Raw genomic sequence first — 25,906 nt, 5'->3', positions numbered from 1 at the left:
GGCATGACATATCGATCTTGGAGGCCATGCCGATACCAATGTTTAGCGCCATGATGGGTGGTGCAATGTAGGCATCGCTCCACATTGCCCCACTGCAGCAAGGCAGTGAGTGGAGTACAAATGACAAAAAGGAGGGAGATGACTGTGTAGGTTTGGCAGGGACAGCTCACTCGTACAAGACACATTCAAACAGTTTACGTTAGAAAAGACTCATGAGGTAATTCCTTATCGTGCCAAAGACCCCCCTTCGAGAGTATCAAGGGCTTTACAAGGTCTGAACTTTTTGCAATACCAGAACAGGCAAGTGGCCAAGACTGCAGAGGCGTAGTGGTAAGCAGTGGGTATAGTACTACAGTAAAAGCTTGTTAATTTGAATTGTGCAGGGACGCTACAGAAATGAGAATTATGCAAAATTCGAACTAACGAAAGTCAGAAAAAAAAAATCACTCGGTTAAGGTGCGCATATAGTCTGACAAGGCATCAGCATGTTGGTGTGAACAACAAGGTCTATACTTCGAAGCATTGGCGCAGCCAGCATAACTGGACGCGGCCAACGCGGTCCAACGTGCCCGACGTCGAGATGGCTCTTACTCCATCAGCACATTCGTCACGCCGACTGGTGCGGAGAAAAAAAAACAACTGCCGCAGTTTCGCCCGAAAAGCGAAGCATCGATTACGATATCAAATTAGTAGATAGCTATATGAAGTAAGAATAGTAGTTTTATAGGCTTTACAAGCTTGTAAACATTCGCTTACTAACTAAATTAACAAGTACGGTGTAATGCGCGCACAGGTAAACATGAAGACATCTCGCTCGATGACCGCAGAAATTCGCTGAAAAATGTTGGAGTGAGGAATCGTGGTAGTGGCAGTGCGTGAATTGACCTTCGTACAGCTCTCACTTAACGCAAATGGCAGTACGCGCACTCTGCACACATCGCAGATCACTTTGAAGATGAGGCCCCCACGCGAGCGCACTTGGGCCATGTCGCTGATCGCTTTCAAGGTACAGCTGTAAGCAGAAGCCACCACCTGAAAAAAATGTCCTCCCCCATCCATACTCCGCCTCACCCCTGTGCCTCACGCACACGACAGAAGAGGGTGTATGCGCATCTGTGCCCCCTTCCTCGCTCGAGCACGCGAGATTGAGCTGCGCTCACCGGCTCACCTTCACACGCTTTCTTTATACTGAAGCTGCTGGGAGAGAAGCGACCTGCAACATAGGCGTTGGCCATGCGTGGCCAGGCACAAACGTCTTTCTCTCCACTCAAGCCTAAACAAAGGGCTGCAGATGGAAAAAGCAACGCTGCATGGCCCGCATGGTGACGCCAGCGTCGCCAACGTGCTCTTGCGTGCTGGCACTCTCCCTATACAAGATAACGCGGAGTTCGAATTATCGGTGGCGGTGCGGATTTCAGTGTGAATTAGAGAGGTGTGTCGCATATTGCTTTCAATACGTTGCTGGACAGACTGCGGCGGCTACTTCGAGTTATACGAAATTTCGAATTAACGAGCTGTGAATTAACAAGCTTTTACTGTACTTTTTTTGTCGTTGAACAGACTGTAAATGCTATATACCAATGCCAAGAAGGACATAAGATTAGATACCAGACGCACGCAACCAGCATCTTCACTTTACTAGCGTATATACTGGAATCTAGCCCAACAGTTTTTTTAGCATCTGCTTACATTTGAGGATATAAAACAACACATCAGTTTTGAATTGAAATTGAAAAGTGTGGTGTATAGCTAATGTCGTCTAGAAAAGTCAGTATTGCAGTTGCCACTAGCCGTGCCAGCAGCCAACTGAAGTAAACGAGCGATGTTGCCATTTTGACCTGTGTCCTATCGGCGTGCGGCATGGAATTATTGCAATGGCACCAAACAGGCGATGCCACTATAAAGCCGCTTCCAAATGAAAAGTTGTGCTAGCCGCAGAGGCATTGTCAAACGTTCAAGCCGGGCGGGACTTCGGCATTGATAAGAAACACGTCCGTCGTTGGAGGAGGCAACCGGAGATGCTTTTTACGTGCGCCGCAACGAGGATGACGTAGAACGAGCACGGCATATTCATATTCAATAAATGCTGTTTTCATTTTGTCAACGTTGTCCTCACTTTCTTACTCGGCCTACATTTGAGTTTTTTTCTTTTTCCTGGCTTCAGACTTTCAGGGGTTGGCTTAGAATCGGGGCTGGCCTAAATTCTAGTAGATACGGTAATCATCATCATCATTAATTATTTACAAAGGAAGTTATATACAGGCAGGACCCCAGAACTCCTCTCTGAGTTATGCAAGGGGTCCAATAATAAGAAAAAAGAATAAGTATTAGGGCATTACAAACTGAAGATAAGATGTAGTGGTGATAGGAAAATAGTGAACAAACAATAGAGAGTTATGGCTCAGCAGGTTTATGGGCCTAGCGGGCACAATGGGAGAGTGGAGACAGGAGCAGAGCGCCACACGAAAGGTAAGAGTTTTAGCTCAGCGATCCCTCGCTCAATCGAGCAGAGTGCTTTGCTGCAGCACATGTCAAAAAAGGTTGGAAGTTACAGTGAAAATATCAGTACGCTCGCTTCAGGTTCTCGATCGCGGTCATCCACCTTAAATCGTTGCCAAATGGCCTTGTTGCAAGATACAGAGGTCCTCTTCAGTGGTGAAACACCTCCGAGGCTTTTTCGTCTGTAGGCAAGCCAGTACTGCGTTTAAGACGACGCCAACAACATGCGGCTGTTTGAGGGCGTGGTCGGCATGTTTGTTTCACAAACGCGCTAGTCCGCTGCGCATACTCCGCTGTAACAACCACAACCAACCAGCTTCTAACATGTTCCCACAGATAACCCGATAAAGCTTGACATATCAGATTTGATAACCCAAGTTCGATACCTTGAAATGCTCATTTAAGCATCGGAAACTTAATGCAAAGCCAGGGAGCGAGCGAGCCGCTCCGTAAACAAGCTGGTCGCCCCAGCGCATTCGCACGTGCACAGGGATGTCTTCACTCGCCCGCTGGCCCATAAAACCGCTGAGCTTTAACTATATAACTAAAGCTTTAAATCTCTACCGAGTTGCAGACAAGGTGCACAAGGCAATAAAGAAAATCTAAATCAGCATTAGTTGCAACAGAAAATAAACATGGTCACATGATCGCAACTATTTTGAGCATATTGAGGTTAAACATTCAAGACACAAGGAGATTGTTACCTGAAGTTGCTGAACCGGACCGCTTGCAACATCGCTGCGCGATTCAGCAAACTGGTCAAAGTCTGCAAAGTCTAGTGCTCGAGGAATATCTCCCGTGAAGCTCTTCGTAGCCTGCAAGTGCACAAACTCATTGACACGTCACAATGCACAGCGTTTGGAAGGGAAGCAAATACTATAGCAATTTCACCACGAGATGTAGATGACAACTCCTGTCGTCCCTGCTGAGCTATACTGCATACGACTACTGCATTAGAGCAATGGCTACAACCAGTGCTATGAAATCAGGAGCACGATAGCGCGAACACCCCCATGTTCACATTACAGCACGTGTGTGCCTTCCCGCGCATATAGGTCGAATGTGCAAAATTGCGTGCCATCCAACACATGACTAGTCGCTGCAACAATCACAACCAACCAGCTTCTAATATGTTCCCACAGATAACCCGACAAAGCTCAACATATCAGCTTTGATAATCCAAGTTTGATACCTTAAAATGCTGATTTAAGCATCAGAAACTTAATGCAAAGCACATAGTTGCGTGGCAATTCAGAAAAGTGATCACTAATTTCACTCGAATAAGATTTCATTATATATTTGAAACAAATGTACACTTCACAATCATAAATAGAGGCAAAAAAGTTGTTTTAATTGTCCTTGATATGGAATGGTGTTTGGTCTTTATGGTGTTAGGTGACAGCCGCACTAGCAAAATGAAATTTTTGCCCATAACGGCAAAGCAGTGATGTGATAGTTGGCAAAATGTGCCCAGTGAGTCTTTAAACTGTTTCATGCAGTTGAAGTGACTATATTCGCAAGCGAGCAATATCCTGACGAGAAGTGTGAGTCATATTTGTTTGTGGAAGTTGCAGTTGGCAGTAGTGAAGTGGAAAGACTCAGCTTTTCTTCCTCCTCCTACCTATTCATACTTATCTACTCCTTTCTACTAAAACAACTCTTACATTTCTTATTACCGAATTCGTTTGGCTTTTCTCAAATTTATGTTTGAGTTACCAATTAATAGGCTTCACGCTATCCTTGAAGAAGACAAGATGATGTTGGCGCCATCCAGTAAACATGTGAAAAAAAAAAAAAAGAAGCTGAGCACCAGATGAAGATGATGAGAAGGAGATGAAGCAGACATGCCCAATCAAATCTGGCACTTCCAGCCGACAGCACTTGGTGTTTTTAGCACCCTCGCGTGGTGCTGCACGATCATCTGAGTACATGATCATCTGATCATGTACTAGTGGGGCACATTTGACTCAGACAAGCACGATACATGTGCTCGCAACCGTGCCACAGTTGAGATCATTGGTGGAATTTGGTGCGATCCTGTCGTGCAATGCGTGCCAGCAGACGACGAAGAGCGGGCCATTCAGTTCGGGCGCCACATATTGCGGCAGACAATTACGGTGGAAGCCGTGTCTTGGACAAAGCTACTTTTACTGCTAGAATCCAGTAGCTAATCAGGCAGCAAGTACGGCTCAACTGATCATCAACCCCGGAGCCGCGACGCAGCAACGTACGTGAACGATACTTCGCATGTCTTCCCGCTAGTGCGACTGTACCTTTGCAGCACAATAACCAGACTACCACATAAATCTACTGCAAAATCCCACATATAATAAGAGCTTCAATATAATACAATGGGCCAATTTTTCGAGCTGTGAAATTTGTCTACGTACGTCCCAACCAAAATACTTCCTCTTTTGGGGGGGGGGGGGGGGGGCGGAGGGGGTTATGTTGTTACAACACAACACAAGAAGTAAATTTGATGGGTCAAAATACAGAAGACCAGAATGCTACTACCTCATTTGTATTATTCGCTTGCAACTTTAAAACGTATCTATTCCAGGTCACAACACTTGCCTAGTCCATAGCAAAACACAACATCAAACAAAGGTACAAAAAGTAAGCTGTGAAAAAGCCTCTGCAAGCCTGAGCACTTACAACCTCCTCATTGTCTTCATTCTCCTGTTCCTGAGAGTCAAAAACAAGTAAATCAGGACAAAGACGGCCCTGTGTTGACAATGTGATTAAGGCCACCAGTTCTATCTGCATCTCCGGCTATGTTCAGACTATGTACGCATTGCACAGATATTTCGATGGAAGCAGACACAAAAAGCCCAACTATTTTGTTCAATGGAGCTTCAACAGCATGACCTTCACAATAGACAAACTACCTGTTGAGAGGCCTCCTACTTTGTCAGATCCGGACATAGCGATTCATATGTGGGTAATGAGCGCCACAGGTTTGGTTTTCTTTTTTCAGCAGAAGCAGTGTGAGCTTTTTACAAGCAGCAGCTCTGTGTGTAGTGCTTCTGCTTGCCTGGTATTTTTTGTGTATGCGCTGCGTTGGCACTCATTCTTTTTCTTGTGGCTACCATGACTGTGCAGATGCTGATCGACAACCTTGTAATATCATTGGCCGGTCATCCATACTGTGAGACAAGAGCAAATGCGAACGACCAGTAGTGTTCACAATCGTAGCATCACTAACACCCACTACAGGCAATATGACAAATGAACATTATGTGGACATTATGAACAAAGTCTAAACATGGCTTCAGAATCAAGTACAGTAATAAAAAAAACGGCAACGATGTGTGCATACATTTCCTGGAGAGATCCTTGGGGGAACAGCAGGTGGGGCTCCCAAACCCTGTGGGTTTGCCTTGCCTGCAATGCAAGTGAGGCAGAAAATGTATTCTCTTTGTGTGCATGTTAACACATGCTTTACACATTGATAGCTGTCACACCGCAAATTTCTCACTAAATTGTACCCCCATATGTGAAGCCTAGGAGCGGTTACCAGCCTTGCAGTGAATTTTGATATGCCATAGCCGCCACATTCGGTACTGCTCGGTGCTATTATCATCAGGTTCTTGCGCCATCGTCAGTCGCCTTTGTAACCACCCTGACTTTGCAACGGCCACGCTTTGCATGATGTCGGAATTGCGAAAGCAGTGTTCGGCTATTTTTAAAAGAAAAGTAATCGTAGCTGCTGAAACCATCGGCAACTATGCTGCAGGGCAGCTGTGATTTGAGGTGTGCTATACAAAACCCTTAGTGCATGAATTTTTATTTTCATGAGAAAAAATGAAGCCTTTGGCTAGGCCAGATATACCTAACCAGCCTCACTTTTCAAACTCTCAGTTGCAAATTTGAGAGCAAAAATAGTCTAGTATCACAATTGATACAGCACGCAGATAGGGGTATATTTCTGACTATGCAAAATGACATTTGAATTGCAGAAAACATGAAGAAAGAAAATAACAAACATAAAGGGGAGGGGGGAGGGGCATAGTTTTCACATTTCAAATTTCATTAAAATTTCATGATGCTATCTTTGACTATTCGTACTTTCAATATCTAGGCTGAATCATTTACATACCTTGGCTTTATTTTTGCTTTGCACAGCTTTTGAGTTTGGCAGAAATCAAAAGAAAATGTTCCTCTTCTTCCAAGTCATTAGTTGCTTCTACAGTGAAAACTCGTTAAACCGTAGTTGACCGGGGCTCGGAAAATGTACATACTAAAAGGTAGTACTGCTTAACCGAAATAGTACGACATTGGCCACTTACCTGTCAAAAACGAAGCTGAGAGAGTGCGAAGAAAGGGGAAAGAACATGCAGTATTTATTTACTTCGCGATAAACCTGTTATTTTCGTTTGATGCCGCCGCGGCCTAGCAGCGACAACAGCAGCCTCAAACTTGAAGCTGTGAGCCAGCTTTCCAGCCAGCCCCCTCTTCTCAGCAAACACTCACACGGCAGATTGCTCGTTGGCGTTGCATGTTCTTTGTGCACAGGCGCGGTAGCGTTGCAGAAGTCGCGGGCCGCCTTTTCATTGCGGGGTGCTGTTCTCGTCGCGACGATTACATTCATAAGGCTGACATAACGCGCAGCTTCTGCCACTGTCGTGCCTGAATCACCTGTGCTGTCGCTTTCCGTGTCGTCCTTATCACTGTCGCTAGGCGGCACAGAGGCAACGATGGCGAGAAGTTGAACCTTGTAGTCGACATCTCTTCGCGGTCGCAGCAGCGCTGCCGAGCAACTTCTTTGCATTCCAAATGCCACACACTGTAGTCAACAGCAGACCCACATCGTGTGCCTGCGCCGATTTTTCATGTCACGTTCGATAGCATGAACAATGTATAATTTTTCTTCTATGCTGAGCACCTGGCGTCTTTTTATCCAAGTTTCGACATGACACGAATTCTCGCTTGCACGATGCCACAACACTCTCTGGCATGGCACCGAAATGATGTTGACGTGGCTTCACGCGCAAACGCACAGGGCGCTTGGAGGCCGTTGTTCTGATCTCTAAGGCTTGTTCTTCTGCCAGGCTGCCCAATGGAGAGGACGCACCGCCGTGTTTGCGCGACGATAAGTGGAAACACTACGTGTTAAACGATACTCACGCAAGCTGGTACGGTTTATGCGGATACAAAACGCATTATGTTCAATGGCCACTGAGTCGGGGATTTGACTTCACTACTTTTAAAACAAAACTACTGTTTAAGTGGGTACGGTTTAACGAGGTTTTACTGTATTATTATTAGCACTTGCCACCAAGCAGGCTCCACGCTATCTTCCTTATTGTAAACACTGCTGGCATTCTTGTTTTCTTAACTAATCTGCACCAATAATGGTTAGAAGATGTATAGCTCATGCAAACAATAAATCTTGCTGCCAGATGTACTCTTTTGTGAGAAAACGTATCTTTACTGTACTCCACAAAACAACACATAACAGCATGCTGTGTCATATATAATACAGCAATTAATGCTTGCCTCACGGAACAACCTAACTGTATTTTTTGATCGAAACAACACAATCACAGTAGGCTTATAAAAAGTAAAACAGCCTTATATTTCTTGTGTGCTGATTTGAAGCATATATATAGCGAAAATAACCTTTTTCATTCATGAAATTCTTGCACATTATGTGAGAGTTGCCGCCATAAATATTTTAAAAGAAAAAGTAACTCAAACATTATTTCCAGTGCTAAAGTTGCAATGTATTTCATTGCTAGGAAAAACAAATACAGGGTGAATACCATATTTTTGTGTGTATGTTAATAAACCTTAATATAACGAAGTAAGTAAATATGGCGATTTGCTTCCTTATATCGAAATTTTGTTTTATGGAAGTTCAACCTTTTACGCAAGCAAGTACAGTTACCGATCGATTTTTCTTACACAGGAAGGGGCCCGCAGAATTTTCCAAATTATTGGGCAATCAAAAAAAGCACATTTGAAAAAGAAAACTTATTTACTTTTATTTTTAAAATTAATTTTGATAAATTTGGGAGTCGGCAACAAATGATGCGGGTTCGTGCCACGTACGTCGACAATACCTTTTTGGCAGCACGAATTAAGTGAAGCCAGCCGTGCTTCCGTTTGCACTCTGCCCCCGCAGCTGATAGCATTGCCCACACTGGCACGACAGTATCATAAAAGACGTCGACAGCAGGGAGCAATTGCTTCATCTGCTATCGCTCCAAGTCACCAAAACACGAGATTCCGCAACCTCTAATACTAAACGTGCGATAAGACAGCTTACATGGTGCCACGCCGTCTCGGCATGCCCGCTCTTTTGCACATGCAGCAGATTACCTCTAAAGCAGGGTGTGCGGATGTGTATGCGCTCAGCCGCACTTACAGCCGTGTGCAGCCACGGCCGAGACGGGTGCCAGAAATCGAGACGCGGGCTAGTACAACTCGTTACTGCATAGTGTGATAACTAAACTCATTACTGCATGCACAGTAAATAAGTACTGTAAATACCTGTGATTTGCCAGAAAACACCAGGCAACTATGACAATACACAAAACAACAAGATTATTCATTGTACGACGCAACAAATACAAATGTTGGTTAGCGCTCATGCTGCATCATTCCTTGCCACTGTAAGCATCTTTTTTTGCTTTGTTTTTCAAGTGTTCCAATAAACAGCTTCAGTCTAGCATCACTTATGGTCCACTCTACTCACTATTCTAGCACTGACTTTGACTGCAAACAACAAAGAAGCCAAGTGAATGCAGGAGCATACTGCGCTCAGTCGGCTTTGCAGCAGAGCCAGGCTAGCGCTCTACTTGCCACTGCCTGCAAGAGCTTCGTGCGCGTATGCAATGGCAATCCCGCCAAGCTGCTACGTGCAACTTGTTAGGATACCCCACTATGACTGGAGTGCACCGCGAATGCTCAGCTAAGGCTAATAGAGAAACCTCCCGAGGCAACGAGACATGAAATAACCGACTGTGTTGAGATGATTCAAGACATCTGAAAAGGGCGCACGCACCCAGGTGGTTGAGGTCGAGCGAGGAGCTGCGGGTGTGGTTGCGCTTGGGCCTTGGAGGTGGCGGCGGAGGGGGCTCCTTCTTGGGCGGCAGTTGGCCCTGGGAGCCGACTGGCACCGCACCCGTTGCCCCCGAGAACGAGCTGTGTTGGATACACACACATGGGCACAGATGAGGGCTGCTCTCCCGACCATTTCTGCTCAGCGTCTTCAAGTACTACCTCAACGTAATGGAAGCCAGCGATTTTTACATACCAGAGCCTACAGCCGGCTTGCGTGAATGGTAGTCATGCAATAAAAAAAAATCTGCAAATGGTAGCCACATGTTTTCCTCGCCGTCCTTGCAATGAGAATTCAAGGCTATTGACCACGAGACTCTTAATTAGTGACTATGTTTTCATCAAAGGAACAAAAAAAAAAGGCTCTTTTTGAACAAGGAAGGACCATATAGACAAAATATGCACGTTAATTTCAGGTACTGATGGTTGCTGCCATGATTGGGTGCTCTTGTCTTCGAGATGTACCTGAAATTTCGAAAGACCACATGGCATGTGACCTCTACCAGGTGTTACAATACCACTGGAAATTTCCTGAGGTTCCTTTTAAGCAAACCCGCCAATAATCGTTTGCAGCACTTCAAATGCCACAGGGTAACTGGAACTTTCCAGTAACCTAACAGGTAGTAGGAAATTATGTGTACTGTATTTTCACTTATAATCCTTGCCAAAAATTAAGGAAATTTCAGGAAACACAGAAAAATTAAGAAAAATGGCAGTAAACGGCATACACAAACTTTGCCTTCAACTGTGCCTTCACAGCAATGCTGGTGCATTGCCGTGAAGCCCTCACTAAAAGGCAATATTTAGATAAAAATGCGCTTCAGGCCGCAAAGATGCAGCACTACGCATCAACAAATAGCAGCAATGGAAGGGGGCAGTCAGAACACACAATGCAAAAGTGTTTACGAATATGCGTAGATTTCCGTTTCTTTCCTTCTCCAAGGTTTGTGAATGATGGTGCAAGTTATTTAAAGTGGCAAATCAAATGGGCAGGAAATATGGTAACTAAGAGTGCTTGCCAAACTAAAGTCAAGAATTCTTACCTTCGTCTCAGATCCCTTGTTAGCATAAACAGTTAAAAAGAAGTTTGGATGTAAGGTTTTAGGTTTATAGTGGGGCAGCTGCATCATTAAGCAGCTCTGTTGGTCACAAAAGGCAAATATTTTTACGGGGAAGGATATTTACAGGGGATAGACATACAGAGAGAATGCATAGCTCGAAACCACAGGGCAGGGTGATACCACTGATCGATGTCAACACCACATCATCTTCCTCTTCTCGCCACATCGTCTTTCTATAGCGGCACAAACTACAGTAGAACCTCGTTGATACGTTCCCGTTACGTACGTTTTCCCGCTGCTAACGTTCACAATCGAGAACATAAAAAATGACCCAATAGAGTTACGCTTATTTATTACCGGTGCATACGTTCCCAGAACACATGATTTTCTGGCACCAACGCGTCGCCAAATTCCGACCATACAATACATTTTCCGGCCGCTAGATCCCATGTAAGCAAGAAAATGCGCGAGGCGGCTGCGATCCAGGAAAGTATATAGCTGTGCGCCGCGGCAGCCTCACCGCAATACTCGCCCGCCTGTTTGGCGTGAAAATGCCGGAGCGCACTCAATTTCTCATTTCGGTACCAGTACATCTTCTCCAGGCGCGTCGCACGCGGCATTCACAGCTATCACCGCCAATCCTATTGCGATAAGCATTTTCGCTCACCTGTTTCACCGCATGTGGTGCCGTCGGAATCGTAGCGCACGCATTTACAGGCGGTAACCGAAACGCGCCGCAGTTCCAGCCGCCATATCCCATGCGAACAAGAAAAGGCGCGAGGAGCGTGCGATCGAGAGCAGTGTACAGCCGCCCATCACGTGTGAAAACGACGGCACAAAGTTTTTTATTACGATACGAGCAAATCTCCACCCAGGTCGTTGCACGCGGCATTCGCAGCTATCGCCACCAAACCTACTGCGATAAGCATCTTCACCTATCTCTTACAGCGCATGGTGCATAGTGCCTTTGGTAGTGTACTGCACGCGTTTAGTAGGCGATAATCTAAATACACCGCCGTTCCCTGCCACAGGCCGCATGATGTGGCTATCATGTTTCGCTTCAGCGGCATCCGGTGTTGCCCACCAGCTCGATTTCGCTTCGGTTTACCATCGCCCTCTCAAAACACCACGTAATAAGAAAACAACAAAAACATCTTGGCCGCCGGAGCACCACCAGCTGGACACGCGTCGGCGCCCATAACGATCCGATCTGCACGACACTTCGCATTATGCAGATGTCAACAACAGTTCAGTCTGCCAAAATAATTTAGTCACTTCGGATAGTACGTTACCTGGTTAGCACGTTTTTTTTCTTGTGGTTTTTTCCAAAACGTATGAACTAGGTTCTACTGTACTACTGTACGTGCAGTGTTCAAATGCCATTCCAGAAGCCATGCAGGCTTGTTTTGTGCCAGGAAAAGACTTAGTATGAAAGAAAATCACATTTGAGGGATCTGCAGACGTTTAGCGCGATTCAAACCAACCATCCCCGACCCGAGAGGGGGAGTGGTGACGTTGCATATGCCATCAGCGCCCTTTACTGCCGTCAGTGAGTAAAACGGCGCCTGACAGACGGCGCTACGGTCTTTTGCGTAAAATGTAAATGCACGGCCATGGAGAAACTGAGTCTCATGGGTTTTCTCCTCTACTTTCCGGGTATTTATGTTTATCTACTAGAACCAACCCTGAGAGTGTTGGCCAGTGCCACCGCACATGGCCTTGGAGGTGGATGTGGAATGTTACATTGCATAGCGAGGGTCTCGAATGCAGCTGCTTTGATGCCTTCAGGCAGCATGTGTGGGTTTATTGCCCAGTGGCCTTCACCCAAAAAGTTCATGTAGACGTGACGCCTGCAGCAGAAAGCATGTTCTACCTCCGCCTACGGGGTCGTGAGTGGTGGCACTGGCTAGCACTTCCTAGGGTTACATTTAATAGATTGCAAAGGTGTTTATCAGTCACCAGCCTTTGGGCCGACTGTCAGAACAGGGCACAGACTCTCAGCATAAGCAGCGTTCCACGAGCAAAAGCGTTGGAGAGGCTGGCTCACGATAGCGTTCCTCTTCTTTGCTAAAAGATAAACATAGATAGCCCAGAAAGTGGATCGGAAAATGGCGCCATGGTAGCTCAATTGGTAAGAGCATCACACACGTAATGCGAAGATATGGGTTTGTAATTCACCTGTGGCCAGCTGTTTTTTTCATCAACTTTCATTTACGTTTGTTAAGGCAAAAGCCTTAAGTGGCTTATACACCAATGGCCTCGAAAAAAAAAAAAAAAAAAGAGACATGTTGCCCGGTTTAATAGTACGAAAACTATCATCACCAATGGATCATAGCCTCCCTAAGCAAGCAAAAAATGCAATGGGTTATCCCTCTCATAATGCATAGGCTACAAGTGATCAGCAAAGAAGCATACAGTGCATACATTCATTGCAATCATGCATACAATGTACCGAAATGCAGCGTCTAGTTGAGTTGTAAAAAAAAAAAAAAAAAAAAGTCCTGTGACCTTCTCCATAGCTCATATCCCCCCGTAAGCAAGCAAAAAATGCAATGGCTCATACCCCTGTAAGACTAAGGCTAAAATTGCTCAACAAAGCAAAGTAAACAGCACATACATTAGCATAAAACGAATAAAAATCGCGCCCCTAAGATTGCTTAATTCTCGTTCGTAAATAAATATATGTGTGTGTATGTATATATATTTTTCCAGTAACAAACAGTCAACATGCTACGATGCTCAAGTTAACAGCTTCTGAGAATACTGCAGAAGAGAAAAAGGTATGGCATAAAGCATTGCAAGAGATGGTCAACTTACTTTGCAGCATTGTCTCCCGAGACTTCAGTTGTGACAACATAAGCCAATGTCTGCTGAGGAGCTGTAGGCACAACAGGGCCTTCAAAAGAAAAAAAGAAAATGTTTAATAACATGAAGAGGCTTCCTTGCCATGTTCTGCTAATGAATGTCCTTAGATGGCATACAAAATGAAGAAAAGGAAAGGCAGTATTTTAGGCAAAAAAAGAAGGCGACAACATGAAAAACGAATTATGGCCCACTAAATTTAACCCCAAAGAACACATCACAAGTTACCTCTTGTTGAAGTGTGCTCATTTTGAAGTGTTTGGCCCCAATGCTAGCAACCGACAGCTGAACCCTGTTACAGCATAATAGTCAACTCTAAATATAGCAAAAATTTGCTTATATTATTGAACAAATGAGCACAAACACACACTGCTCCCAAAAGATATTGTACACTTTTGGAGGCAAGAAACGTGAAGTACTCAACTATCAAGTCAAAAAAAAAAAGTTATAGTAAACACCAAGCAGCCTTGGAGGCACTGTTAGTAGCCATAGACGATCTTGCACACTAACCACCGGCCTGAAGTCAGAGCTGTGGGTTTTAGCTAGTGACACAACCCCAAAAAATGCAGCAGCCTTTTGCAAACTTTTCTTTTAACCAACATCATTAACTAAACTTACTTATACATGTGTAGAACTGATGTTAGCTTCAGACACCCACCCCAAAACAAGCAGCAGCTCTCTGTCAGCGGCCGCTGCCAGTTAAGTTCAAGATTTGCAGCACTGCAGTTTTTAAGCATGCAATGATGCGAACTGCTGGCTATTCTGTCGACTGAAATATGGGTTTGGAGTAACTCCTCCTAAAGTGAAGCTCCCAATATACAAGGCAAACACTTTGCTCAGTCCCAACTAGTTTACTATTCAGGATTCTACTGTATGTTTAACAGTCAACACACAATACGAGTCAACACATAATATGACTGGCTGTAATTCCAGTCCCAAGTGTGAAATGGATTGCCCACACAAGTGTAGGCCACAAGGCAAAAAGAAACTGACAGTCGAAGTTTTTAAAGGAAGTTGTCGTGTTCTCTCAGTTTTGCACAACCCAGCGAGAGAGGTTCTTGTCTTCTTTTACAAGTTCTTTTTGCTCGTATCCATTAGCCTTACTGTCTGTGCCTATGTGGGCCACAATGACAGTTGCATACTCGCGGTCGTTCTGCTAAGGGAAAGCGGTAAAGTGCTCCATGTGACTAGCAGATTAAAATTAGATTTAATCTGCAACCATACTTTACCCTGATAGCATTGCATTAGCACAAATGCACTCACCCAATCGCATGTAAACATGAGCCCAGAGCATTGCATTCACCAGCTTTCTTGACCACTTGTTAAATAAATTTTTCTTTTGTTCTGGTAAATTCGTTTCTTTGGGGGCTTTTTATCATACTGAGTATTTTGGGAAACCTTCAATGAGTGAATAATCCATCAGCTACTGTATATTGCCTTATATTAATGTGCATTCGTATTTTCTTTTTCTTGAGTCTCCAAACTGTCCTAGCCGTATAATCGAATAAATAAGATATGTTGAAGCGCCTATGACAAAAAAAGCAAAAAAAAAAAGAACACTCCCCCAGATCTGCGCAAATATTTAGCAAAGCACACATCTTAGAAAGCAAATAGCCTGCCCTTGCATTTCTTCCATCATTTCTTGGCTTGCTCCCAACCAGTCAATTTTTCAAAGACATTTCTAATTTCAATGCACCAATGATGAGGAGAGACTTGAATCTATTTTCGTGTGGCCCTAAAATATGCAACACCGTGGCGACACACAGTGATTGCAACATAGCTCACCAGTGCAAATATAGGCGCTTCCAAGATGCGTAGTGCGGAGCAACTTGCCACACCAGAGATCTTGCTTGAAATATTGAAGCCAGCTACAACAATTTCCAAGGGAATTTGTGATCTGTGGGATTAATTTCACAGCGCAGTGCTTGGCCCAAAGTGGCAGACCCAGGTTCAAGCGCTGGCTGACGAGAGGTATCTTCTATCATGCAGCTGATATCGTGCACATATCCATGTTTCCGTCATACGTAAATTAAGCAACATGGCACAAACAAATTTGTAATAAAGTAAATGCATCTCCAACCACACTTAAATGAGGTTAACTGCATCCCTACTTACCAGAAAGCCTTTTCACTATGTTCTTTGGTGCTGCTCCAGACCTGCAATCACCACATGCATCTGCAATGAAAAAAAAAAAAAAAAATAAGTGACTATCAGCTGATATTATAATCATTAGAAAGCACTAGAAAGCAACATTACAAAGCATTCTACCACTGCTTGCATTCGCTATAAAAGAAATAGTGCATCACAAGTGAAAAGAAAGGTGCAGTATGCGTCACATAATTTGGTGTACCATTAAACGCACACTTTCATATCGCAAAATATGATGTGATTATTACACAAAAGGTGCCGCATATTTCATTCTACTTGCCACCAGACGAGCGGAGTAACATGTTCTTGTGAAAAGCGGCCAGAGTGCACCACTCGCGCTTGTGACCAAAACATAGTACATATGTCACATATTGCAAGTACAAAGGGGCACAAAACAATGTGATTTGACATAGCAAGTTTTCCACAAGTGTTAACTGTAATGCATGAAATAATTATTCGGTAAAAAACGTTGCAAATCAAGAACAATTGCACAGTGAAAAGCATGAAGTGAGACCTCTATGGCAGGACTATTTGTGTAGCTCCTCCAGCACTGTCTGGAGTCTGACACATGGTTCATTTGGTTAACTGCTAGGCCTTGCACTAGCAGTTACAGTTAAACTAAGCCAGACAAAACATGGACGCTAACAAGAGTTACGCAATGGAAAGCGAACTTGACTACGATGCTTACCATTCACAAAATTTGCCAGAAAGGAGGGTGATTGATAAACGATGGCAGCAAAGTTCTGATCATAGTTTCACCTTGAGTTACTTTGTACTTTACCGTCCAAGTCTTTTGTCCAGGTTTGTGTTCTTAGTTCTATTTAGCGTAACTGCTAGTGCAATGGCCATGGAAGTTTAACTACGACGACAACTTTCAAGCCATGTATACCATGCAGACAGCATTCCGTTCTCGGATTACAAAGTTAAATACCTAAGCAAAAGTAAATACAAACCAAGGAATGTACTATCATGGTCAAATGAAGTGTGAACGAAACATTATAAAGTAGAACACCCATTACAGGTAGTAACCCAAGAGCACAATCTTGCACCGCAACTTATCAGGTCAAAGGTCACGAATGATAGTGCAGGACCCAAAGTAAGCGAGAAACTAAAATCACGCTGATTTCACTAAATGTTGTGAAATTAGAAACAGAGAAATACATTCAGCCAGCTGCAAGTTATTTAGGAATAGCTCGGGGACATAATCACTTTACAGTGATCTGTTATTACCCAAAGTATGGCACCAACATGAAAAACCGATTTTTTGTTTAACTAGCAAGGTTAGATGCAGATAACAGTGGCGCAATGTACATGGGTGAAGCAAATATATCTCTATGTTTGTCATGCTAAAAACCAGTTTTCTTTGCCTGAACACAGCGATGAAGATGTTAAAATTGTGTAGTGGGTTGGCATGTTGATGGCAACATCCTAGATATTCGTCATCTCATGCTACTTGAAATGCACTGACATTTTTCATCCTCTGTGGTGACTCAACAGTCGAGTAGACTGAATTGGCATCAGTTTTCTCAAAGGCTGACGGAATGAAAACAGCTGAACCTCGCAATAGCAAAATGGCGGGGAATGTGAAAAGATTTGCTTTTGCAAGAATTTAGTTGTTGAGAAATGAGACAGCACAGATGTATAAAGCATCGCAGAACAATACTTGACAGTCAAAATTCTATCGGCCTACTTTACCAAGCTTCCTCGAGGATATTGTCACGTAGTAGTGATGGCGAAAAAACACAGCAGCAAAAGTGTTAATAGCTTACCTAACTTTTTATTGGGTGAACCTGGGCCCACAAAAGCGAATTACACTCAAAGCACAATGATAGCGGCGAACACAGCCGTCGATCGCCGGAATATTATCAGCAGTTCAAGTGCGTCGGCTTCAAGTGCAATTGCTACCACCCGGGTGTCTTCCAGAAAGCACCCGGCCACTTTGATCGGCTTCACCCGGCTGTACCCGGCCACTTTGATCGGCTTCAGACAGCATCTCAGCACGCAGGACGCGATGCTGCAGCTCAAACACCAAATCATCGATGATGGTGGCAGCACCCGCGACAACAAAGCCATCCTAGGGCTCGACCTGCAGAGCGCCTTCGATAAGGTGAAACACTCGGCGATTCTGTCCCAAGTCTCCAAGCTCAACATGGGGGAAAGATCCTACAACTACATCAAGGACTTCCTCACGGACAGGACCGTCGAGCTACGAGCAGGCGACCTACAGACGCAAGAGAAGAAGCTCGGGAGCACCGGAACACCGCAGGGATCGGTCATTTCGCCGATGCTGTTCAACCTGGTAATGATCGGAGTGGCCGAAAAGCTCGGGCGCATCGAAGACGTCAGGCACACCATTTACGCGGACGATATCACGATATGGGTGACCGGTGGCAGCGACGCCCACATCGAGGGCGCGCTGCAAGCCGCCGTCGACGCAATAGAAGACCAGCTGGAAGGCACCGGACTGAGATGTTCGCCGAGCAAATCTGAGCTTCTCATACTCCCACCTACCAAATACAGCAGAGGCAAGACCAGACAACGCGAAAACGAAAAAATCAGAATCGTGACCAAATCCGGCAACGTGATCCCCGAGGTCGGCAAAATTAGGATCCTAGGCATGGTCATCGAAAAGCACGGAAGGAACGGCGAAACCATCACCCGTCTCAAGGCAAAAGCAGCCAACGCGATTCGACTCCTCAAACGAGTCACTTCCCGAAAGGCTGGCATGAGAGAGGAGAGCCTAATTAGGTTCGTCCAATCTTTCATCATCAGCCACGTCGCGTACGTTGCAGCCTACCAAAGATGGCTGCAACACGAACGAAACAAGATCAACGTGCTCATCAGAAGAGCGTACAAGACGGCGCTGGGCCTGTTCGAGTCCACAAGCACGACCCGCTTGTTACAACTCAGGCTACACAATACGCTCGAAGAAATAGCCGAAGCGCAACGGACCTCTCAACTGGAGCGGCTGTCCATGACCAAAGCCGGGAGGAAGATACTGGACGATCTGGGAATAGGACGCTCGAACGAGGTGGAGATGAAGCTCCCCGTCCCCGAAGAGGTCCGACGCCAGACCAGAATCGACCCCATACAGAAGAACATGAATCCCGAGTTCAACAAGGGAAGAAGAGCGGCGAGGGCCAAGGCTCTCATCGACCAGCATGCCAACGACGAACACGCGCGGTACGTGGACGCGGCCGAATACCAACGGAACGCCTTCGCAGCGGTCGTCATAGAGGCGTCAACCGGCGCCACGAGGACGGCAGCGAGCGTGAGAAGCACCGAAGCGGAACAAGCGGAGGAGGTAGCCATCGCCCTGGCCATCGCCGACGCAAATTGCCACACGGTGCTGAGTGACTCAAGACAGGCGGTGCGAAACTTCGCCACAGGGCAAATCTGCAGGGAGGCTGAGCGCGTACTGCGAGCGGTAAAACTAGACAACGAAAAGTACGACTCAAGTGGTTCCCGGCGCACGCGGGCATCGCGTCGGAACGCAATGAGAACCATAATGAGATGGCACACGCCGCGGCGCCAGCGCTAACCAACCGCGCCCCGGCGACAGACCGTCCGACGTGGTTCGGAACTAAGGACCGCATGACGGATTACAATGAAATCGCGAAGGCCTACCGCTTGGCTCGCAGGACTCTTCCACCCCCGCACCCGAGACTGAGTCGAGCGGAGGCGGTAGTACTGAGACAGCTCCAGACCGGATCGCTACCGAGCCCGAAACTTATGAATCGCATGTACCCCGAGACATATCAGACAGATATGTGCAGAGTCTGCCGGAGGGAGACCGCAGACTACACGCACATCTTGTGGGTCTGCATTAAATATCCAGAAGACGCTAAATCAAGAACACTCCCACCGCGGCTCGAGGCAGCCGCAAAGAGCTACGACCGAGACGATCAGCTCTGGGCCGTCCAGCAGGTCCTCGAGGCGCTCGAAAGGCACGGACCCAGCGAGCCGGCAACGGCGAGCGGAGACCCGCGCCGAGTAACGGCAACTTCGAGGATGACGTAGGCCCTCGTCGGGGCGCGCGAGCGCCCAACTGCAGGCATAAATAAAGTTTCTCCAATCCAATCCAATCCAATCCAGAAAGCACTACACAATTCTTGTTGCGCATACAATCAGATTACACAAGGTTCCGTGATGACAGACAACGGTTAGTACCATCGATCACATTCAAGAAACTTTTGATACATGCACGCACGTCTTGCGCTGAGCGATAACATTTAACACATGAAAGGCGATCAACCGGGAATGATATACAAATGTACGTGTCAATATGGAACCGCATTGCCGACAGTACATAGTGCGCCGCATGCGTTTTCGGAGATGCGATAACTTTTGTGAGATTTTGCGTAACTCAGCACCAGACGCAGAACAACAGCGCTCCGTGCATGCAGCAGCATTTCTCCAGCGCACGCTGTCACCCGTAGGCGCCGATGCCTCCGGTGCTGAGCGTGAAAGTGATTGTATCTCATATACCCGAAGGCAATCGATCGAGATTACGGCACCTGCGTGCAAATCTACGCCCAGTGCCAAATCTGCACGCGATGGTACCTGTCAGGTGGCACCAAAACCGGCATTCTCGAAGCAAGGGATGCGTATTCCCGGACGATTGCTCAATAACGGCTTGATGTGTGCCACTCCATGCTGCAACCGCCATCTCAAGTGCCATAAACAATTCCACGTCGATGGGACGTGCATTTCCTCATTCTTGCTGCATTTTTTCTGATCGAGGTGCACATTACACACTGCACTAGGTGTGCAGAAACCGTCGTCGCATGTTGCAGCAACATATTTCAAACAGGTGATCAACAAACAAGATGGCGACCATGACGTATGTCCAGTGCATGCGATTGCTTTCGGAGCTTGGTTGTTTTTTGTAAACAAAAACGGCGGTGCCCTTGCAAGTGTAATGTGGTGGTATTTTATGCAATTTCGGTGCAAAGCAATTGCATTTGAGCACATTTCGGAGCCTGCCAACCTTGCACGAGTGAGTAATATGAGGGGTTACGTTCAGGCAAATTTCGTTGGTGTGGAATTGTAGTAAAGCGTCATTTTGTCGTCGAGAGGTACGAAATGCATTGAATCCTACGGCCGTTCACCGGGGATACGAAAACATTTCGTCGTCTCGAGAATTTCGTTGTTGAGGGTTTCGAGTGTGTCATTAAACCACTTGCATAGAGTTGAACGTGCATCATACTTCATATCCAGTGTGAATATTTTACATAACTATTTCCGATACGTATTGTGCCGCCATCACCCCACTTGTACAGCGAATCACGTGTGAAGAAGCCCGGCCACGTGTCGATTACAATGTGCTGTTTAAATTAAATGGCCAATTTTCATTCGTGGACAACAAGCCAGGTGGACTACTGTTGTGTAGCGTTTCAGAACAGACTTCCAGTTGGAACCAGTTGTCCTCTCTTCTCGAATGCCCTAAAAAGTATGTGCGCCTCTCCTTGCGTGCCGCTCAGTGTTCCGATGCTTCGCAGTCGCTACATGCTTTCGTTCCCGGCCCTCTCCCTTCGGCCCCTGCGTCGGTGACTGCCAACACTAACACACAGGCTGCTAGTTTCGAAAGTGGCTACCAGCTTGCAGAACGTTCGAGTCCATTCCTAAATATGTGTAACCGTACGATCATGGATGAATCTCATTCAGCGCAGACCCACAAATCCCACAGTGATATTGTGCGCAACTGTCGCCATGGTCTTTCCAGAAAGTGCGGATGTGGCGTGTGGTGGTTTCTTTAAGGAGGGACAGGAGTCTTTAGGTAAAAAATTACCAAAAAAATTAATTTGTAGAACATTTTTTTGCAATCTGCTTCTTTTATTTTCTTCATCTGCCAAGTGTCTTATCTTATGCGTTAATATTTCCACCATAATATATTAATTTTAAAGCTAAAGGTTAGGTGATTTGTTTTTTTCTTCATTTTCACAAAATAATTATTTCGTGCACCCAGCAAACTTTTTACTGTGATACACCAGTACTTATCACAGATACAAGAATTATTCTTTTTGCAGCATGGAGCTAGATGTTTGGAGCATACAATATAGGGAACAGATTAAAAATAATTTTGCTATAAGTTCTTGAAGTTAATTTTTTGTGAGACTACTTTGAGAATGTGTTCAAAACAGTGGAGTTTAGGGTGTTATAACACAAGGAATAATGACCCAATCATAAAAGTGCTTCTATCATTGCATGTCTTATGCTTTCTGGTATTGATCCATGTGCTATATGTATAATTTTGTACAGTGGTTATTCGTCCATTGTTTAATCTTTGTCTAATTGTCTCTTGAAACAATAAACCTACAGAAAAATATAACTTCATTTTTAGAAGCAGGAGAAGAAACTATACAAGCATGGCAACTTTTATTAAATTTGATTCTAAAGCAATAAAAGATAGCCTTAAAACCCGTGCCCCCCACTTACATTCCAACTGTAATGTAAAGATCCGTACAAGCAGAGGTCGAGCCGGGATTCGGATGCCGTTTATGGAAAGCCCTTTTCTACAAAGCAAACCCGGCCGTGCAGTATCGCCAGTGTTGCATTCTATGCCCAGCGGCACTCCATGAAAAAGACTGAGTGTCATTCATACTTTCTTCTGGAACATGTGGAACTTGCCAGTATCTTTTTTAAGATTAGGATGGTGTGGACCTCCAGCCAGCATAAGAAAATGACAGGTAAAAAAATGTCACATTAGCAGTCCTAATGATACACTGCCTAAGTATAATGTCTGATACACCCAACTTGACACCTTGAAACTCTTATTTAAGTGTGGGAGAGTTAACTCAAACCTAATAAGTAATGGCATTTTTTTTTATATGCTAGCGCGAGCTTTCAGTATTGGGAAGTTCAGAAGACTAATTATACTAATTATTGACTCAAAAACATTTTTTTGTTTTCTTTTTGGTACAGATGTACACTCCACATGGCAAGAAATAGAGGCAAGAAGTTTTTAAAATTTTCTTTCATGCAAAATACGCTTAGGTTTTGTGGGGTTAAGCAAACTCCACACAAGGCAAATGTGTACATACCCGCAGACAGGCCTGCCTTGTCCTGCTCATTGTAGGGGAGGGCATGCCCGTCGGGTGACACGCGACGAGCAACTGGGTGCAGTATCCTGGGATCCTGCATGCACAAGCACCCAGAGAGGGAGAGGGAATGGGCAGGGTCACCCACCTTAACTGCAAGGGCAGCTGAGAAGGGCTTCTGAATGAACAGAGCTGGCACGTAAATATCAACACATTACGCAATTGATGAACGACACTTTTTCAAAGGTCTTCAACATGCCTGCCTTCCCTCATTTTCTTAAAAAGGCACAGGGAGCAAATTAAGCCACGCAGAACTGACTGCTATGGACCCTATTCATAATAATATATTACTGCGTTTTCTGTAAAAGGCAATTTTCAAAATAGAGTCATTTGCTTGCTGGGTGTTGTGAACTCGTGCTAAAATATGCAGGTTTAATGACAAAATGGCACTAAAAACTGGTATGACAAACATTACCGGTAATAATTTAATCATAATTTAGTCCGCTATTTGCTCTTTATTAAGATTAGTCTGCTTACAATCCACCATTATTTAGTTACATTTAATGCTTCCTTCAGCAACAGTACTCATGTCTGCCTCCACATCAATGCTGCAGGTATTATTGTCTCATAGTTTGAATATTAGATGAGAAAATGAAGGTTAAAGCACCAATATTTGAATTTCGAGCCTAAAACCCTACGCCAGAACGTCAGTGTGACGTTGGTGATTCCAAAGTATGTTTTCGTATTTGGGCAGCATTGGCTCAGTAAAGGTTCCCCAAACTTGCCATGTCGAATACTTGGTTCCTTTAGAAAACTACACAGTCAATCTGTACCACTAAATGAGTAAATAGGCCCTGACGTCACATGACGTCACAGCGGCCTGGTGTTGGAACTTCAAGGAGGCGTTGCAACCTGTATTTCGCTTTTGCGCTTTTTCTTGCTTGCTAAGCGTCTTATCGAGGTAAGATTGGTGTTTTTGCTGTTGAAGAAGGGTAATTTAATGATGCCCAAGAAATCATTTTTCTCTTTAGTATCCCTTTAAATATGGGTATGATGCTGGTCAGGTATGCAAAGCACATACATTTCTGCAAAATTCACGACCAAAATTCTATGTTTTTGAGGACGCTGACATAAGAACTCCACTTTGTTTACACTGTTTACATTCATAGCCCCTGGTTTTCACTGAGCTTCCCTATGAGGTTTTTCTGCTGCGCTGGTCATAGCTACTTAAGTACAGCAAAAGAAGAAAAAGAAGTTTCGTGTGAAATTCTCTTCCACAAAATCAACCAACTTCACGGCCACATAGCATAGCACATAGGCACTTCATATATTCAGTCACTTCACAGAACTGCAGCCTCGGTACACAAATGCATAATGCGGCATTGCCAACAAATGCTAACCCAACAAATGCTAATTTGATATGACTAGCTCCCTTCACCAGTAGGCATGCAAGTGCAAACACTCCTTTGAATAGAGAAACCACTGTGCCTTATGCACCAATATACCACACATTTATGCAGCAGGCTTCCCAAGAAGAATCAGCAATAAGGTAGGATAGGCTGCTTAGTTAACAGAAACAGACCCTTCCCAAAGTTCTAAGCTTGCTTTCCTGCAAATGTGTTATGCCAACCAAATGACGGTAGAGGCAAATCAGCGGGCATGCACACAGTGAAATTTAACAGGGTGAAAAAATGTTCGCACGGTTCCCGTGACAACACCCACTAGCATTAGCATGCATGGCTGCCAAGCATTTGTGTTCTTCTGCAAATCAAGTTGAGTGCGTGAGAGTGCCACGCGGCAAAGTGAACCGAGCAATCGTGGAGAGGGCCCATCGTATGTGCAATGCTTAAAAGCATGATGCAATGTACCAAAAGAAAGGCATAAAAACCAAATGAACAAACACAAAAGTTGACAAACTTGGCTGCTGGTTGAATGTTTGTTATTTGGAGTGCTGAGGAGTCAAATTTCATAGACCATCTTACCTACAACTGTATTGCAAGGCAGTTATTCCTTTAACCCTTTGAGGGTCGATTTCTTTCGCCATATGCGACCGCCCAGGGTCGATTTTTTTATTGCAGATTCCACTTCTTAGGGACTTATTTCGAAAAAAATTTGCCGTAATTTTTCTAGGGTGACCGTAAAGTGGGAAAAAAGTATTTTGCGTTGGTATATATATGTACTCTTCATTGATGAATAACAGCAATAAAGAAGTAAATAAACTTATAAGAATTTAAAATTTGATGCGTTGTTATACACGTAGTTCAAGGCTTTGAAAATGCGCACACGAGAATATTTCGCAAGACTCGAATGTTCCTGCTCTTACGCTAATATGTACATCCATCCTGTAATCGAACTACTTAGGTGCACGCACTCAAGAAAACTGTGTGGTTGTGTGCCCGTCAAAAAAGCAAAACGTGTGACAAACTTCCGCTAATCTTCATCTTATCACCAACCAGAGGCAATTAGTTCTCACGAGTGTCAAAAAAAAAAAAAAAAAAGAGCAACAGAAACGCATGCACGGCGGCATCCTTCCTATGTGCACCCCTGTGAGCACTAAACGAGCGAGAAACAAGCGGTCGCCCTTTGAGCGATTAGTAACGAGATAGCCCAGTTTTGCTAGTGCAAGCCCAAACCGCCCGCGGAACAAAACCCAAACCGCTGCCCACCCTAGCGTGCGCGAGCGGTAGTATATAGATGCGCGGAGGCAAACTAGCGTTAAAGCAAACCATGCAACGAAAACCGAGAGAGGGAGGTGCGTGAAAAAAAGATTCCCTGTATTGCCACATAGTGGCAGCACATGACCGAAAAGAAAAAGGTAGGAAATTGGCGCCCTTTTAAAATGTACAGACGGCGCCGTAAATATACGGCATCGACCATTTTTGGACTTGTTCGCGCCGCCGTATATTTACGTCATTGACCCTCAAAGGGTTAAGCCCATGCAGCTTTCCAGTGTCCTGATGGCACTGCTGGTTGGGTACCAGATCTTAAAATACGATGTCTGAAGATGGAAAGCAAGCGACTAACTTCCTGTTTTACTATTAATTTGTCAATTAGTGACCACTTTTAGGTGCCAACAATTTCTGACCTTTCAAAATTTAGTTTCATCACATTTCTTCTGCCTTCAGTATCATGAAAAGTGTACTGCTGCAGAATGAATGAAAAATTTTCAATTCTTCAGCAAGTTTTGTCAAATTTACAGAATGTGGACAATGTACATTCGTTAAAAAAGAA

The 25,906-nt window shown here is 44.8% G+C and overlaps 1 protein-coding gene across 5 annotated transcripts in view; it reads right to left on the bottom strand.

Moving 5' to 3' along the window:
* Positions 1 to 25,906, bottom strand: part of Reps (RALBP1 associated Eps domain containing) — a 71,215-nt gene that overhangs the window by 8,163 nt on the left and 37,146 nt on the right. For 3 of the 5 annotated variants that reach the window (XM_072288830.1, XM_055066495.2, XM_072288829.1), the window contains exons 12-18: positions 22,679 to 22,772; positions 15,603 to 15,662; positions 13,443 to 13,521; positions 9,509 to 9,648; positions 5,819 to 5,883; positions 5,155 to 5,184; positions 3,204 to 3,314 (exon numbers count right to left, since the gene is read on the bottom strand). In XM_072288830.1, coding sequence (XP_072144931.1) covers positions 3,204 to 3,314; positions 5,155 to 5,184; positions 5,819 to 5,883; positions 9,509 to 9,648; positions 13,443 to 13,521; positions 15,603 to 15,662; positions 22,679 to 22,772 — 579 coding nt within the window. The remainder of the gene's footprint in view (positions 1 to 3,203; positions 3,315 to 5,154; positions 5,185 to 5,818; positions 5,884 to 9,508; positions 9,649 to 13,442; positions 13,522 to 15,602; positions 15,663 to 22,678; positions 22,773 to 25,906) is intronic. The other 2 variants (XM_050171926.3, XM_050171927.3) reach the window with 1 other exon arrangement.

The sequence above is a fragment of the Dermacentor andersoni genome, chromosome 6 (assembly GCF_023375885.2).
Source record: "Dermacentor andersoni chromosome 6, qqDerAnde1_hic_scaffold, whole genome shotgun sequence".
NCBI lineage: Eukaryota > Metazoa > Arthropoda > Arachnida > Ixodida > Ixodidae > Dermacentor > Dermacentor andersoni.
This window is presented reverse-complemented; position numbering and strand designations above follow the sequence as displayed.